General features: G+C 45.4%; 1 protein-coding gene across 1 annotated transcript in view; it reads right to left on the reverse strand.

Annotated features, from left to right (window-relative positions):
- The window catches only part of ANKH (ANKH inorganic pyrophosphate transport regulator), a 152,896-nt gene extending 141,099 nt beyond the window's left edge, over positions 1–11,797 (reverse strand). Inside the window, exons 1-2 of the mRNA XM_005286083.4 lie at positions 11,510–11,797; positions 10,947–11,090 (exon numbers count right to left, since the gene is read on the reverse strand). Of these exons, the coding sequence (XP_005286140.2) occupies positions 10,947–11,090; positions 11,510–11,518 (153 nt within the window). The 5' untranslated portion in view covers positions 11,519–11,797. The remainder of the gene's footprint in view (positions 1–10,946; positions 11,091–11,509) is intronic.
- Positions 11,798–17,653: the final 5,856 nt, after the last annotated feature.

Here is a 17,653-nt window from a genome sequence, read left to right on the forward strand (position 1 = left end):
TTTCACCTTTTTGATGGACAGTTTTATTTCCAACCATATCAAAATTCATTGGAGTTTCATCCATATTTCCAATACTACTTAACGCATAGCCATGTTTAGTGCGCTGTTGTATTACGTATCGATGGAAACTATTTACTTTGCTATCAAGATCTGCAGGTAATTTTGGGGCAATTTTCGTCTTTTGCCTCAGTACCATATTATGCCTTCCCATGAATCTAGTACACCAGGATACAGTGGCCTTAAATCTGTTGCTGTGATCTGGGTTAGATTTGGCCCACTGAAGTGCAAACAAACGTATTTTATTTCGTGTCACTACATAACCGTTTTGGCGATGCTCATTCACCATGTATGCTACATGTTTTTCGAGTTCTGGCCAATGTGGGGTGCCTCTCTTAATGCACACTTACCCCTTGGCATACTCTTTAATGCTTTTTCATTTGCTTTCCAGTCCCAAACCATCTTTTCTGTTACTCCATATTGTCTTGCAGCAGCGCAGTTATTATGTTCCATGGCAAAGTTTACAACTTTAAGTTTGAAACTGGCTTCATATTTCTTTCTTCTTGCTGGTGGAGCCATGATGGGGTTTTGACTGTTGGAAATTTGTATACTGTACTGTATGTACTGGTGCTATACTGTATGTCTCCAAGACTATCAGAGCGGTAGCGCAAACACGCCTCTTTCACCCGTCTGGCCCGCCCTTGTATCCTATTACCTCCTTCTCTGCCTCTCAGATCTCGCACATGCGTGCCTGTGCCGCTTCACTGCAGTCCTCAGGAGCGAGATCTGAGAGGCAGAGAAGGAGGTAATAGGATACAAGGGCGGGCCAGACGGGTGAAAGAGGCGTGTTTGCGCTACCGCGTGTTTTTCTGGGCACAGCGCCGCTCTCTCTCTTTTTTCCATACCCCGGGCGTCCCGGACGCCTGCAGCTTGCTCCGCCCTTGCTGCTTTCATACGGTCGCCGCATACGGCGGGGATGCGGCCGCGGCCGTTTTTGAGCTCCCCCCACCATATGCGGTGACCACAGATTCTCCAGTCCGGCTTGGAAGTTTCAGCACCAGCCCTATAAGACGACACCCGGCGTATAAGACGACCCCCGACTTTTGAGAAGATTTTCCTGGGTTAGAAGGTAGTCTTATACGCCAGAAAATACAGTAGATGCTTTTCACCACAGGCTGGCTGGTTGCCCTTCAGCCAGGCTCTCCCCTTTGATCAGAGCTTCAGTCGCTTGGTGGTGATGTCTGCAGATGGAGGTGGAAGAGAGAGGAAGAGCATGGCAAATGTCTCTCCCTTTTATCATGTTCTTTCTTCCCTCTTGGCTTTGCCCTGTCCCCCTTCCGAGTCAGGTGAGCATTACCTCATCGCAGTCCCAAACTGACCAAAGGAAGGGGGTGACTCACTCGAGAGTCCCACAGATCCTTTGTTGTTGCCTAGGCCAGTGTCCTTTATTCCTGTGAGGCTGGGCTGAGTTTGTCCCGTACATGCCCTGATGAGGTGTGAACTGCCCCTCTACTCTTGGGGGAGTTTTTGCCCAGGCTTGCTTTAAGCCATGAGGACACATTTTCAGCCTCATAACTATATACATGAAATTATAACCTATAACATTACTATAACAACAATGCTCAGTGTATCATGAGGCTTCCAAAGACACAACATGACAAACTTTGCATTGGATACCACACCATCATTTTATAAGGGTGAACATGGGGGTGCTGGGCGTTCCCGCGAGGTACAAAACATCACAGTATTACCTCTCACACTTTCTCTCTCTAATAACCTGGGACCGACACAGCTACAACAACACTGCATGCAACAATGGAAGATTTCTTAAAGTGTGGCACCCAACACTGGACACAATACTCCAGGTGAGGCCTCACCACTGCCAAGTAAAGTGGGAGCCTCCGACATCCCTTTTGCATACTTCAATTGACTACTCTTTAGGACTTCCTCCTCCTGCCTGCTGCTAATGACTACCTTCTCCGGCATTCCCTAATGCCTATTTTCCCCAGATTCTGTCCCCACTCTTCCTCATGGCTGCTCCAGACTTCTCTTCATAATTGACCCAGACTTGCTCCCTCTTCCTCTACCACCTTGCCTTACAGCAGGGGTTCTCAAACTCGGGGGCAGGACACCTCAGGGGGTCGCGAGGTTATTACATGGGGGGGTCGCAAGCTGACAGCCTCCACCCCAAACCCCGCTTTGCCTCCAACATTTATAATGGTGTTATAAATTAAAAACACTTGTTTATATATTTAAGGGGGGGGGGTCACACTCACAGGCTTGCTACGTGAAAGGGATCACCAGTACAATAGTTTGAGAACCACTGCCTTACAGCTAAACCAGGAGTGGGCAAACTTTTTGGCCCAAGGGCCACATCTGGGTATGGAAATTGTATGGCGGGCCATGAATGCTCACAAAATTGGGGGTTGGGGTGCAGGAGAGGGTGAGGACTCTGGCAGGGGGTGCGGGCTCTATGGGTCCAGAAATTAGGAGTTCAGTGTGCAGGAAGGGGCTGCGGGCTGGGGCACAGGGTTGAGCTGCGGGAGGGGGGGGAGGGCTCCATGCTGTCCTGTCCAAAGGCGCTGCCCCTGCAGCTCCCATTGGCCATGGTTCCTGGCCAATAGGAGCTGCGGAGGCAGCGCTTGGGGCAGGGGCAGCTGCGGAGCCCCTTGGCTGCCCCTACATGTAGGAGCCGGAGGGGGGACATGCTGCTGCTTCCAGAAGCCCGCATGGAGCCATGGTATGCCTGAAGCGGGACAAGCCCCCGACCCCGCTCCCCGACTGGCGCACCGGAGCGGGGCAAGCCCCAGACCCTGCTCCTCGGTGGGTGCTCGAGGGCCGGATTAAAATATCTGAAGGGCCGGATGCGGCCCCCAGGCCGTAGTTTACCTACCCCTGAGCTAAGCCATCCACCTTTAATTTTAAAACAGCTTCCATTTCTAAGCATTCTATTTACACTTCACAGGAACAAGTTAATTTATTAATGACTGGGCCAAATGCTAATATCATCCTAATTCCTAGAGACCTAAATAAAGTAATTGCTATCTCCTTCACGAATGCTGTATACAGTACCTTTGGTTGCTACATTAGATATCAGTGCTCACAAACAAGTGTCGGGGCACTAGCTTCAATATGAAAATCCTACAATTAGGCTTGACCTAATTACAAAAACAAAAAACGTGGTTCTTTAGTCTCCTTGAAGAGGAGGTAATGTCTGTCAAATGTGGCCTTATGTTGCATCTATCTGTAACTAAACTCAACAAGAAAGCAGAACCTTCCACTCTACTTAAGCAGCAGCACTGTAAAAGCACACCACTTTCTGCACATAAAGTCTAAGTGCCTACATCATATAACACTGAATTCCATTGTTGTTGAGGGTTTTTTTGGTTTTAAGGTCTCTCTCCATGTGAAGACACTGTAGACCTCAATCAATTACTACTGAATTCTGGTTGGTGTCCCTGATTGTCTAATTGTTTGGGGCTTTTTTGGTGATGTCTAAGTACCCTGCAGTGCAGAGGTCAAACCTCATCTCTTTCTCTCCCCCTCACACACACACTTACGTCTATTACCTGTAATGGGCAGGGGGAGAAGGGGGAGGGGGCAGAGGGAAGAAACAGCAACTAAAACCATATACACCCGTTGTCCTCTAGCCTTCTTCCCCCCACCCCTCTTTTAGTTCTTTAATAATCAACTGCCTCTTGGCTCGTTCCTTCATTTCCACTCCCACAATATCCAGCAACCCCACACTTTGGGGATGGCCTCTTGTTAACTTAATTTTTAAATAAAAAAAGTTGAGTTGAGAGCCCTAAACCAGTTTACTCTTCAAGCCGTTAAGCACAGGCCAACCACTCCTGTACCTGAAAACTGTAGTCTTGCTGGGAAAAGGGATGGTGGTTTTCCTTTGAAGCACTGCTGCTAACTGCTCCAGTCACATTAAAATTAAACCACTGCTTCCCCTTCAGTGCTTAGCAGTGCTGCAGTATCTGTGCTGTGCCTATAGACCAGAGGGGAGACTAATAAATAGCCTGCTTGGGGATCCCAATTCAATTTCTTAAGTAAGACACATTGGCAAGGGGACAAGAGAAGCTGCTGGGAATTGGGAATACAGTAGGAAAAAGAAGGGTAAGAGTTGCCATTTTAAATTGGCACCACTAACTTATTTCCCTAAGAGCATGAATGCCTTTATTCTCATATCCAAAATTGGGAGCTAGGCAATAGTCCCAATAGAAACTGAGATTTGAATATTTGAGCCACGGTCTGTTGCTGAAAGGGCATTGGCCTTAATGGAGACACAGAAGGAGAATTCCACAATTTATATAAAAAGTGAGGAAGAAAATTGCAGCCATGCTGCCAGGCAGCAGAAAGGCCCCAGAGTCAGTGTTGAAGCGGAGATCTTGAGACTGGCTGGATTCTGGAAGTTGTCCCATTGCTCATTCCACCTAGTGGCTACAGATTAGCTCTTACTTCTTGGATTTCTCATCTTGGACAAATATAGATTGGAAACAATAGTGCAGTTTACTAGTCAGCTTCACGTTCTGCTTCTCCTGTACTAACGCAATGTTGTAATATTTGGGTTACAAACCCTGCGGGGGAATGGAATTCCTTCAAAATGTTTCCACTGAAACGTGAAACAAAACAAAACAAATCACAAACATTTCTGTTTAACCTTTTGTAAAAACTTGTTTTCTTGAACTAAGTTTGGGCCTAAATTTACCTGAAAGTGTCCCTTTAGTTCAGGAATTATGCACACGTGAAAGGGGGGGAAATCCATCAGTAAATATTGTCATAGCAATGCAATATTTTCAAAAACCTAATGGTATTTCCACTAGGATACAATACTACTAATGGAATCATGGTTATTGTATATAGTTATAGCCTACACTGATTACAATGGGAGCTTATATTGTCACATTTCTGTTAACGTGGTATTAAAGGCCTACCTAATCTAGGTTAGTCTTTGACCACTGACGTCAATCATAATAATACTTCGTTCTTATGACACCTTTCATCTCGAGTATTTTTGAAATTTATTAACTCTCCTGGCTGCCCTGTGACATCGGTAAGTGTTATGCACTCTTTAAAAATGAGTGAACAGTGGCATCGAAAGGTTATGTAACCTGGCCAAGATGCCACAGTGGCAGTTGGGAATATAAACTCTCCAATCTCATTAATTCTCTTTAATATTTTATGCACAACTTGTTCTGTTTTTCTGGTCACCATTTAAGAAAAGAAAATGGTTTTAACTACAAGGAGAAACCTGTTAAAATAAAACTAGGCCTCTTAAACCAGCAGCAGCCAACAAATTTAGAACAAGGGCTGTTGATGGTCTCATTGCTCTTATGGTAACTCACTTATTTGAACCTAAAGTACTGTACCACATGTAATATATAAAATTACCAGGTTATCCCAAGAGCCCTGAAGCACAAGAAGGAGTTAATGAGGGAGTAGTAGTTTGACTCCTTCATTGCCTTGTTTCAGTTTGACTAAGCCTAAATGCCACTGAACATAACACGTGCACGCGTATGTGTATACACGGGTACTGCTCATGAATTGCTGGTAATAGATCTCACAGTAACAGCCACAGGTCTTGTTTATCCTACTGACAGTTGGAAAAAAAACAAAACATGGTTGATAACATTGCTTCAGCTGATTATTGGGAGACCTACTGTAGCACTGGCTGCTGATACCATTTTCAAGAAAGACAGTGTCATACAACTTTACTTGTAGCAAGTAAGGCCCACTGCAGGGACCTTGAGCACTGCTGCACCTTGGTTCCTTTTATTCTCTGCCTGTGGCACATCATAACCTAGTCTCCTGTGGGTCTCATTTATTTGGGTCTCATTTTGGTTGTTAGCTTTAATGTGCAGGTGCTGAGCGATATTGGAGGCCTGTGGTACACAAGACATCAGACTACTAGCTGATCTTCTGGCCTTGCACTCTATGACTCGAAGTTAGTTAACACCAGTGCTAACATGACAACAGTAGGGAGTCCCAACATTGATAACTGGTGTTAGCAACCAGGGAACACTCTTCCAAAATATTGTTGTTATTGATGCCACCTCAGAGGCAGTTTAGTGCACAGAGCACTGACCAACAAGTGAGACCCACATTCTATTCCTAGCTCTGCCAATGGCTTACTGGGCATTCCTGAGCAAATTCATTACCCCATCTGTACTTAATTTTCCCCAGTATTGCCAACCCTAAAATGTTAAAAGAAATCAGTCAGTTCCCAAAAAAGTGGCTTAAAAATCATGATACTTTTGTAGGGAAGGGAGGTGCGGTCATTGGCTTCTGGTTTTTGTGTCCTTTGAAGGTTTTTTTTCTGCAACCACAAGAAATACAAACTTACAAACTTAAGAAGCAACAACAACAAGACAGATGCTGGTATTTTCAGGTAATCACTGGTCTCCAGTACCTGGGCCCTTAAATAAAACACCAAATATCGTGACACTCATGATAAAAATCATGAGTTAGCAACACTTCCATTTGTAAAATGAGGATAATTATTCTTATCTTTGTGATGTGCTTTTAAGCTCCCTGGATGAAAAGTGAGAATAGTGGTGTTATTACATCAACATATAGTGGTATAATACATGATGCAGAAAATAAGGGAGTTAAAAAAATGTTGGGATCCATTCTTAAAAGCCCCCCCAAAAGCTTATTCAACATAATGAAACATTTATGTTAATGTACTTAGGAAAGCATAAGTCAGCATAAAAACAGAGCAAATAGGAATAATGTGTTAGAGCTAGTATTGTGATTTCTCCCTCTCTCCACTTCTAAATCATTCTGTATTCATACTTCAATATTACCATTTTTTAATATAAACAAAATTCAGATGCCTACATCTGAGAAAAGTTTACAAGATTGAGATGAGGTTAGCTGATTAGATTTCAATCACAGTTTTGTCCCAAAAAGCAAAGAATGCTGGATCCAGTCCTTAAGGTCAATGAGAATATCTTCACAGACATTAATGGGCTCTGGAACAGACTATTAGTTCTCACTGATGTTACTGTAACATTTTTTTACATCCTAAACACAATACAGAATTATAATTAAAAATATACTGTTCATCTAGTACACCCATAATCATTGAGTCTTCTGAAAATACTTAATACCCCTTATTGTTAATCTTCCACAATGTACAATGCTCACAAAGTTCTTTAGTCCTCTCCTAAATCACCTGCCAAATAATTATCTAGTGACAGCAGAGGACAAACAAAAGATGTGGCAATTTCTTAGCTGTATTATCCTCCCTATACTTAGCCACATGATAAAAATATCTCAAATCCCACAAAATTGTGTTAAGCAAAAAAAGAATTTAGAAACTAGTCACTTGCCTCACATTTAACAAAACTGGCATTACATTTTATTGAAAGAACTCTGCTTTGAAAACTGTGCTCCCAAATAATATTTCTACTCATGGAAACAACAAATGGGGAAGCTGTATCAAAAGTCTTATGATCTACAGAATTCTTTCAATGACTGATCAATCTGTTCAGCCAGTGTATGTTACTAGGCTACTTTTTCTTCAATAATCTTATATCCGACCAACATATTCTTCTGTGCCTCTTTTAGAGATTATTAGCCATAGGGAATAATCTCCCTTCATGCTAATTTGACTGATTTATATTAGCAGTCTTATGTTAAGCATAAATGCACAAGGGGAAGTACTGTAGCTTTTTCTGAGCTGTCCCTTGGTACACCCATTATTATGTATACAATTATTCTGATTTTGCCCTATTATTAAAATTATTACCGCAGCAGGGAGTGATCAGATGACTGGCTCATCAAATCTTTATCTTCTGGAAAGTCTATTTTTGCTCAACAGTACTAGCCTGATAATCACGTAGCATCCACTGGGGGAAAAAATGCACACATGACATCTCAAAAATTGGACACGCTTGTGCATAAGAATTACCAACAAAAGAATAAAATTATCATTTCTTCCTCAGCTTCCCCACTCTCATGTGAGGGGATAAACCAACTCACCAACCAGTATATTGATGAAGCTCCCACAAGTGTCAGTATTTCATTCCCTTTTCCTCAGGGATGCACTTATTGTTAAAACACAACAGAGGGTCCTGTGGCACCTTTAAGACTAACAGAAGTATTGGAGCATAAGCTTTTGGGCGTGAATGCCCACTTCATCAGACTTGCTCCAATACTTCTGTTAGTCTTAAAGGTGCCACAGGACCCTCTGTTGCTTTTTACAGATTCAGACTAACACGGCTACCCCTCTGATACTTGTTAAAACACAGTTCATCATCACTGAAGACAGGTAAACCAGGTCCTGTCACCTAGCCTCTCCTCCGGCCCCTGTCTCAGCAATCTTATGCTGCTCCCTACCCAGCAGGTATCCCCAGCCAAGTCTTCCACCTAGCTAGTGTAGGAAGACCCCTTTCCTCATCCACAGTCTCCTACAGGAACCTCTCTGCTCCCTGCAGCAATCCCCCTTTAAGTGAGCAGTTTGTTGGCCTTCTTTCCCCCCTGCTGGGAGGCAGCTGATTAGCCCAACTCCCTTGAAGGGCATCCATGCTGTGGTGGTGTCCAAAAGCATGTCACTATATCTCATTCTACCAGGTATCCAGCATGCCTTGCTACAAAGAGTGTTGAACTTGATTGACCCTATCCACAGCAGTGAGACCACCATTTTCAGCACCATTTTAAAAAGCTGCATAAATAATTTTTAACATGCATTTTCCAAATGCTCATTTTCCCAGTGTAAGTGGGGGTTGGGATGTTAGTGGCAAGAGCATACTGAACACTCAACATTCAAGGAGTTCTTCTGTGATCTATTTGTTAATGTTGAAAGTTCTAATCTGAAGAGCACTGAAATCAATGGAAGACTTTCTTCTGATTGGCATGGACTCTGAATCAGACCCTACTTGTATAAGGCAGATTGTACATTTGTACCTCTAAATCACCTTTTTTCTTCATTTTCTTCTATCCTGTTTTCTCTCTTTTGTCAGGAGGCAGAGAGTGGGATTTATGGAAAACTGATTGGTAGAGTAAATTGCCCTTGTCTGAGACAAGAACAAATTGTATATATCAAAATATTCTGAATATCTTTTATTGCTTAAATTTAGAATAAAGATTTTTTTGTTAAAAGAAGAAGAAAAGAGAAATAAGAATGAAATATCTTGGCAAATAGTTGATTCTTATATCCATTTTCCATTCTAATATAATTGTGCCCAATCTTGCACTTTTTACACAGGCAAATTCACTAATTTATTGTATAGTATCTTTGCCTGAATAAGAAATGCAGGAGTAGGTGCATATGCTGATTGTATGTATAAGAATTGCCTAAAAGGCACCAGATTACCTGTTGACAGAACAGTAACTTATCACAAGGATGAAAGTGGTTAGGGGGCATTCAGCTAGTTCACTTGTTACATAGGGCTTTCACCCACTTTGTGACTATGTTTCTTACACAGGAAACTATGCCAAGTAAATAGGTCTCTGATAAAAAGTGAGGAAATACAGCGAGCCTTATTTTAGATGGTATCTAAGGCAAAGAACAGTTTTATATCAGCAATAGTGTGGAACTTTAATTAGGACGAAGTGGGCACACTTGTTCACAATTGACTTAATCCATTTCAAAGTTCGTTAGCAATAAATTCCAGTGCTTTCTATGCTACTCTTCTCAGGTTCTCATACCATGGCATCTGAATTTGTGAATTTAAAATGATGACAAAGAAAGCAATACAAAAAGAGTATTCAAGGTAAACAGAGTTAGAAAGTCAGCTCAGTAAATTGTTATAAATTAAATGCTTAGCACTTCACATTTCAGAGATTCTCTCTTGCTGTCCATACTAATGCAGAGAATGCTACCCTATTTTTTCCCCCATTGATTTAATCCATCCTTTGCCAATATCATTACACAGCATCCTGTAAGAGTTTCCTAAACACAGTGCTTCACTGGTAAGGTGGCAGGGACTGGTGCCTACAAATGGTTCACTACCTGCTGAAGAGGTTGCAGCAGCACTAGGTTTTCAATGACGCCACATGGAGAGAGGTAAAAGAACAAGATAAAGCAGGTTGTATGAGGGGGAGGGAATTAGGCCCCTTCACTCCATCACAAAATCAATAGTTATAACTGCACACTAGCAAGCCCCAAACAAGCAGCAATTAGCAGTATATCTATATGTTTAAATATTCTCAATCATCAACCCAACCTGCTATGTGTTTTGCAATAGGTTTTTTTTTTTTTAAATCCCCTTTCTCCCACAAATTAAGCAAAAATATTGTATGGTGGGTTTTTTGAAAAGTAGTTTTAAATTAAAATATAGACAAATTCTTTATGTAATCCCCAATTACATAATTCTTGAGTGCACTAAAAAGATGTCCTTCTATGTGTATCAAAGTAGAGTTCAAAACAGATCATGTTTTAACATTCACAGTGGAAAGCAGAAAAAAGTCTGATGAATAATAAACAAGCAGTAAACAGATCTTTCCAAAACACAAACACAGCAGGGAGGCTTCAAAACCAAAAGCAACCATGAGATGAAAAAGAAACAGAAAACAGAGAGCCCACCCCCAAATAAATGAGACAATCGATATTCTGCATTCAGGCAAAATTTTGTGATGCACTGAGCAAAGCAGCAGCAATGTTGTTTGTTTTCTGCAAACTGCTATCTGCAAATTCCTCTCGGGATACCTATAGCCACAGTGCACCCTATTTTACAGTCTCCTCCTATGGATGTTCTGGCAGAGGGAAGTCCACATTTGACAATCAAATACAGCCTAGGTGTGCATTGCCATCAGCGACCCCAGGCTCACAGGAAAGAGACTAAGAAATACATGTTTTGTAAACAGTCAGCAATAGGGATCCTAATAAGGCACATTTGCAAAGCAGCAGCTTCCACAGTAATTTATCCCTTAGCGCCAGCGATGGATGGCTGCATTTGGCTATGTCTAGAAAAGGTAAAAGGCGTCCGGCGAGTTACCTGCTCCCCGAAGTCGATGGCTATATTGGTGATGCCCAAAGGAACCAAGAATCGGATCAGGGGCCAGTAGTTAGTGAGCGCTGGAAATTTCACCATAGTCCCAGCTGTGCGAGGACCCCAAACACATCTGCCGTAGCAGGGAAACTGCAAGGGGGGAGGAATGGGGAAAGAAGGGAAAAAAAGAGAGAAAAGAAAAGCCCCCTAAAAATCAAGCTTCTGGCTTGGCTGGGGGAGGCTCTGCATCTAGCGACAGCAGCAGCAGCGAAGCGGGCTCTTCTCTCCTCCTCCGCTCGCTCTGCTCCGCTCTGCGCGGTGTGTTGCTGTCTTAGCAAGAGATCCAAAAGATCAAGTCCATCCCTGCTGCCCTCCTCCCACACAACAATGATCTGCTGCTGCTGGGGGAAAAAAGAGGAGGGACACCACCACCACCACCAGAAATTTCTGCGGGCGGGTTTTCCATTATAGGAGCTAGGGCACACACACAAAAATGAGGTAGGTACCCTGGCTTAGCCTAGCCGGCAGCAGGGGGATGGGAGCAGGGGTGGGAACAAAAACAAACCAACCACCGGCATGGGGCAGGATGAGCCGGGCTGTCTCGCCGCCGCCTCCTTCCCCAAGCTGTGGGAGGAGAGGGACGCAGGAGGATGGCTGAGGCTCCTTGGCGGCCGCCTCGGCGGTGCAGAAAACAGGCTGAGGCCGGAGACGCTGCGCCCCGGCCCAGCTATGTCTCCTCTCTCGGCGTCTGCCTCTCTAAACACGTGGGTTTTGACACACACCCGGCCTCATTTCAGGAGGGGAGGGGAAAGAGCGGCATCTCTCTGCTCCTCCTAACGCCGGCGCCCGGGCACAGCAGCACCTCTAGCTGCTGCAGCCCGCACAGGAGAAGCGGCTGGTGCTTGCTGAGCAGGACAGTAAACAAGTGTGCGTGTTGTACATGAGGTGTGCGGGCGTAGGTGTACAGCGAGTGTGGCTATACAAATGACTGTGTGTAAATGTGCATTCTCCTCCATACACTGCATTTATGCACATACACACTAGACATAGGCATGATACACATATACACAACATACTTTCCACACACAGGCTCACAGCACATTGTATGTACAGTGCAGGTGTCGGTTTGTGTACAGTAGCTGTGGTTTTTTTGGGGGTGTGCACATTGCCACATTGTGTATGTAGGTGTGGTGTGTGTACATTCATATGGATGTAACTGTGGTGATTTTGCATGTACAATATCTGCATTTCTATGTGTACATGCATGTCTACATCTAGCATGCATCTGTTAATGCCCTCTGCTGTGCTCCAAGGCGCTGCCACATAATGGAGTTACAGTCAGCAGAAGTGTGCAGTTTTCTGTTCCTCCATGCGTTGTACCAACACTAGTCTGTAAACTTCTCCCCCGGTCTGGTTTTAGGATTTATGAAGTCCCAAGCAAAAGTGGAGCTTTACAGTGCTTGGAGCAGGACTTTTTGCCCACTTGCCTCCCTGTCTTGTTCTACTGAAAAAGTGTGGAAGAGTGAGCTGGCCTGCAAGTTGCACATCTATACAGGTCCCTCTCAAAAGTGGGACCCCAAACTTGCATTACATGTTAATAAGGCCTTCACAGTGTGTGTTTGACCATTACTGTAGAATACTGTAGAATGTAAGCAGTGCCTGATGGGGAAGGCACGTCCTGTCTGTTAATGACTGGCTGGAGGGCTTACAGAACTAAAGCAAAGTAGTGGATGGGGGTGTCCTTAATCTCGCTAGTCATTACCGGTCAGGAAATGCCTGACGCAGAGTTTTTGTTCTGATAAACCACATAAAATAATAAATAAAGGGAGACCATTTGTCAGCAAGATGTGTTAATATTTCAAAGTCAGTTTAATTTCTGAACAATAAAATGTGCCATTTGCTTGTAGTCTGGAGGCCCAAGCCTGCTCACGTGGAAAGCAATGGAGTATCTGTTCACTGGGAGTACTGTTGGACCTTGGCTCCATTTCTAGAAAATAAAGACTAATGCAGTTAACCACTGAGAAAAGCAGGACTTGATTCTCAATTTTTAATTGATATATGTAAGACTCTTGGACTTTCCAATTTCTATTGACAGAGTTACCCTAAAGGTGGAAGAACCAGGATATGTCTACACTACAAAGTAAAACCCATGGCACCACATCTCAAAGCCCAGGTCAGTTGTATCTGGCTCAGGCTGCAGGGCTAAAAATAGCAGTGTAGATATTTGGTCTTGGGCTTTCCAACTACAGAAGCAGTTTCTCCTCCCTTGGTGTTCACACCTCAACTGCTAGCAGAGCACCTCACCCTCCCTGATTGAACTAACCTCGTTATCTCCACACTGATTTATACCTGCCTCTGGAGATTTCCATTACTTGCATCTGAAGAAGTGAGGTTCTTACCCACGAAAGCTTATGCTCCCAATACTTCTGTTAGTCTCAAAGGTGCCACAGGACCCTCTGTTGCTTTTTACAGATTCAGACTAACACGGCTACCCCTCTGATAGTGGGTCTTGGGCTGGAGCCCAGGCTCTGAAAGCCAGTGATGGGGGAAAGATCTCAGAGTCCAAGCTCCAGCCTCAGTGAGAATGTATACACTGCTATATCTTCTTCAAGTAGATGCAGCTGTGTATTCCACTTAGGTGTGTGCGTGCCCAGTGCTCTGGAGTTGGAGAATTTTGCCTAGCAGTACCTCTGGAGGGGCAGTGCTCGCACCTCATGGCTGTAGCCCCTCCCTTGGCTTATGAAGCTGTTGGAGTTGGTGTCACTAGGCATAACCCTAGATAACTCGGGAGGGTGGAAAGCCACTAGTGTCAATGAAGCCTTCCTGCACTAGGCCCAAAAGAACCAAACTTCTCCCATGTTTAAACTCTAATCGACCTCACAAGCCAGGTGCAATTGGAATACGTAAGCAACCATATCTGTGTGCAACCCCCTGCTCACACCGGTATCAAGCGGTAATAATGAGGCCTGCATGTTTCTGGCTGAACGGAAAATAACAGTTCAAAGGGAAAAAGGACAAGATAACGCTTTAAAGAAGTTACTAACAAGCTAGGCTTATAGCTGCCAAGAATGACTTAACTGCTTAAATGTAATTGCTATTTGCTTAGTAACTGTTACCAGGGAAGGGAGGGGTAGAGGGGGAGGAAGGGAAGGGAAGGAAAGGGGAAGGGGGGGTGAGGCTTAGTTGCAAAAATGTATAAGAAGCAAGAAACTGCTTATGATAGTGTGCTTGATCTGAGACTTGCCATTCTCCTTGCACCGCTTTGGGATCCCAAATAAACTTTGATTGCTTCTCCACCCTGGTGTGTTTATTGGCGCGAAGCACGCCGGGCAACGAACCCCGCTGTTGCTGTCCTCGGGCACTCTGTGCCGGCAACATAGCAGCACGACCCTGACCTCCCTCAGTTCCTTCTTACCTCCCATGACTGGAGTTGCAGCTCTGTGTAGTTTTCAACCTCACAATCCTTTATTCAGTGACTTTTTCTAGTTTTATATAGTTCATGAGTACCGCTAGTACAGTGTTACTTAGATTTAGTGTTAGTTGGAGCTTGTGTTCCCTCACCAGGGTTTAAACGTTGTCCATCATGTGGGGGGGGGGGGGGCGCAGGGGGGAATCACCAGTAACAATCCCCATGCGCAGTGCTTGCTGCTCTAGATGAAGCCCCCATCATGGAGCAATGTTTGATTTGCAGATCATTCACGGAACGGACTCAAGTGGTGAGGGGTCTTCATCTGAAGCAGCATCTGCTTGAACAGGCCATGCTGCCTGCTTCTTCACTGAGCCCCTCATCAGATTCCAGGTCATCCTCTGGTTCTAAGAGTGCTGCCTCTTCTCATGCTGGAGCTGGTGCCTCTCTGAAGAGAGGGAGGCAAAGACAGCCTGTATCTGCCGACAATGCGGGGCAGAGTGAAGGCAGTGGCTTCAGCAGATGTTACTGAGCACGCTCAGTACATGCCAAGCAGCAACTCGGAGGGCCTTCCCCCCCGTGGCCTCCCTGTCGTGTTGCCTCTCCACAGAGGAGTAATTTCCTGTTGAGTGTGCCTAGGTCATGTAAAAGATCATGTAAAACCAACCGAGACTGTTCCAGGTCCCGTAGGGACTTGTCTTCCTCTTCCAAAAGGAGCATGAATCAGCATGTGGTAAATGCAGATGTGTGGGATGGAGCAGATCCCACCAGCCTCTCCCCAGTACCATCCATACAGGTCAGAGACCTATACAGTTGACTCCGGTTCCGGCCCCACGGTGTCTCTTGAGTCCAGTATTGACGAGGGCAATGTTGGCATAGTCTGCTTCTGTGCTGGTGGCATATCAGGCAGCAGCGGACCTCTCCTGTCTTTCTGTCCCAACCTCTCCCTTGGTCCAGGACTGCATCCGTTATAGCCCCTTTGGCTGCATCCTTTATAGCCCCAGGCCACTAAACCTATGTTTCTGTTAGCGCTGCACCCCGATATTTCCCTTCCACACTCAGTGGAAATGGGGCCAGTACCAAACTGAGCACAAGGGACCTCCTCAGCACCAGGAACTTCTTCAGTAACCCCATGGCCAGTGCTGTCAATGTTGCCATGGCAGCAGTCTCCGCCCTCCACTTCAACACCAGTGGTTACTTGGGTACCGATGCTGACTTCAAGGTCGGCACTGCTCCTGGCAAGGGAAATGACCAAGGCATACTCGGTGCTGTTGGAACTGTTTCCACCATTGATGCCACACCTCCCTCCCGCCAGGCTATTGACAAGTTGGATTGGCTGCTCACACCCCGAGGGCTGGCCCTCCCATTTCCCCCAAAACCTGGGACTCTTCAGCATTTGAGTTGGGATCTTATTCCTCCCGCTCTCCATTGCCTGAGCGAGGGCTGTTCGTAGAGCACTATGGGTACCAGGATTGGTGCTCATCTCATGGTCAGGACAGGGCCCCCCTAGCCTGGCACCTACTGGCCACCAAGGACATATTCATACCAGTGGACTCCATGGGCCACTCCTTGGTCATGTAGGTCCCATTCATCCTACTCGAAGCCAAGATCACCAGGTAGGTCTGTAGCCTTGACCATCAATTTGCCACAGGTCCAGGTACTGGTGAACCTTCCCTTCAAGGAGCCTCCAGAGTCATCCTGCCTGGGCCCATTGGGCCACAAGCAGGATCTGGCTCAGGCACAATTAAGTGCCTCATCCTTGTCCCCAGATGATTCCGCAGTGCCGGGCTCTTCCTTCCCTTCGGTACCGGAGGATTTCAAGTCGTACCAGGACCTGTTGCAGCACATGACTTCTTCCCTGGGTATTCAAGCAGAGTTTCTGCAGGAGAACACTCACATGTTAGTGGATACCCTCAACCATCAGCCCCTGGGAGAGTCGTCCTACCTATTAATGATGTGCTCTTTGAGCCTTCAAGGTCCTCTGGAGCACACCCCCTTTGATAGCACCTGCAGCTAAGCGCATAGAAAAGTGCTACTTTGTTCCCATGCAGGGATTTGAGAGGTTTTGTTCCCATCCGTCCCCAGATTCCTTGGTAGTAACTGTGGTGAAAGATAAAGCCTGACATGACAGGTGTAAGTCCAATCCCAAGGAGAAGGACTCTAAGTGAATGTACCCAATGGGCAGGAGATTCACACTTCCTCTTCCTAGCGGAAACAAATTACTAATCAGCAGACACTGCTGTCCAAGTATGAATTTGTCAACTGGATGGCTATGTCTAAATTCATAGACCAGCTGCCATGGCCTTGAGGGAGGAATTTCAGACATTCGCTGCTTGTTGTCCAAGACTTCTTTGTAGTCCCCGCTGGATATCATGGATACTTCAGCCAGAGTGATGGCCTCCACAGTGACCATGAGGAGGTCTTCCTGGCTGCAGAATTTGGGCATTGCTCCTGATATCCAGCAGTCCATTGAGGTTCTGCCCTTTGATGGCCAGGTGCCATTCCAGGATAAAACAGATGAGACTCTGCACTACTTCAAGGTCTCTAGGGCGACCCTTCAGTCTTTGGAGGTGTATGCACCAGCAGTGCAGAGGCACCACTATGGCATTCAATAGCAACAACAACTGCAGTATCGTCCACAGCACATGTTTGGGCAGTCTTTCCCTCCCCCAAGACAGAAGAATTACTCAGAAAGGGGCATAGATCCCACAGGAGGAAGCAGTCAGGTTCAGGGTTTGGACCGTCCACATGCCCTCCCTCGTCAGCCCCCAGGAGCCCATTTTGACTCGTTGGTCCAGAGCAGTGTTACAGTCATAGCTCCTTTCCCCCCATCCCCTCTGTTTGGGGACAGGCTGGCCTGCTTTCATGGTGTTTGGGGCTTGATCACCCCTGACAGCTGGTTCCTAAGCACTGTCAGATGGAGCTATGCCAACCAGTTCCTCTCCATCTCTTCCCACCCTCCTGCCCCATCCCTCTTCAGGGACTTCTCTCACAAGATACTGCTCCTCGAGCAGGTTTGCTCTCTGTTTACATTGGAAATGGTGGAGGAGGTTCCGCTGGATCACCAGAGTCAGGGTTTGTATTCCTGGTGCTTTCTGGTACCAAAATCAAAGGGAGGGGTAAGACCCTTTCTCAACCTTCACAGACTCAACAAATATATCAGATACATGATGTTCTAAATGGTCATTATATCAATTATCTTCCCTGTGTTGTTTCAGAATGACTGGTTTGCTGCCCTGGACCTTCAGGACCCCTACTTTCATGTGGTGATTTTGCCAAGTCACAGAAAATTCCTTTGATTCATCGT

Source organism: Chrysemys picta, chromosome 2 (genome assembly GCF_011386835.1).
Source record: "Chrysemys picta bellii isolate R12L10 chromosome 2, ASM1138683v2, whole genome shotgun sequence".
NCBI lineage: Eukaryota > Metazoa > Chordata > Testudines > Emydidae > Chrysemys > Chrysemys picta.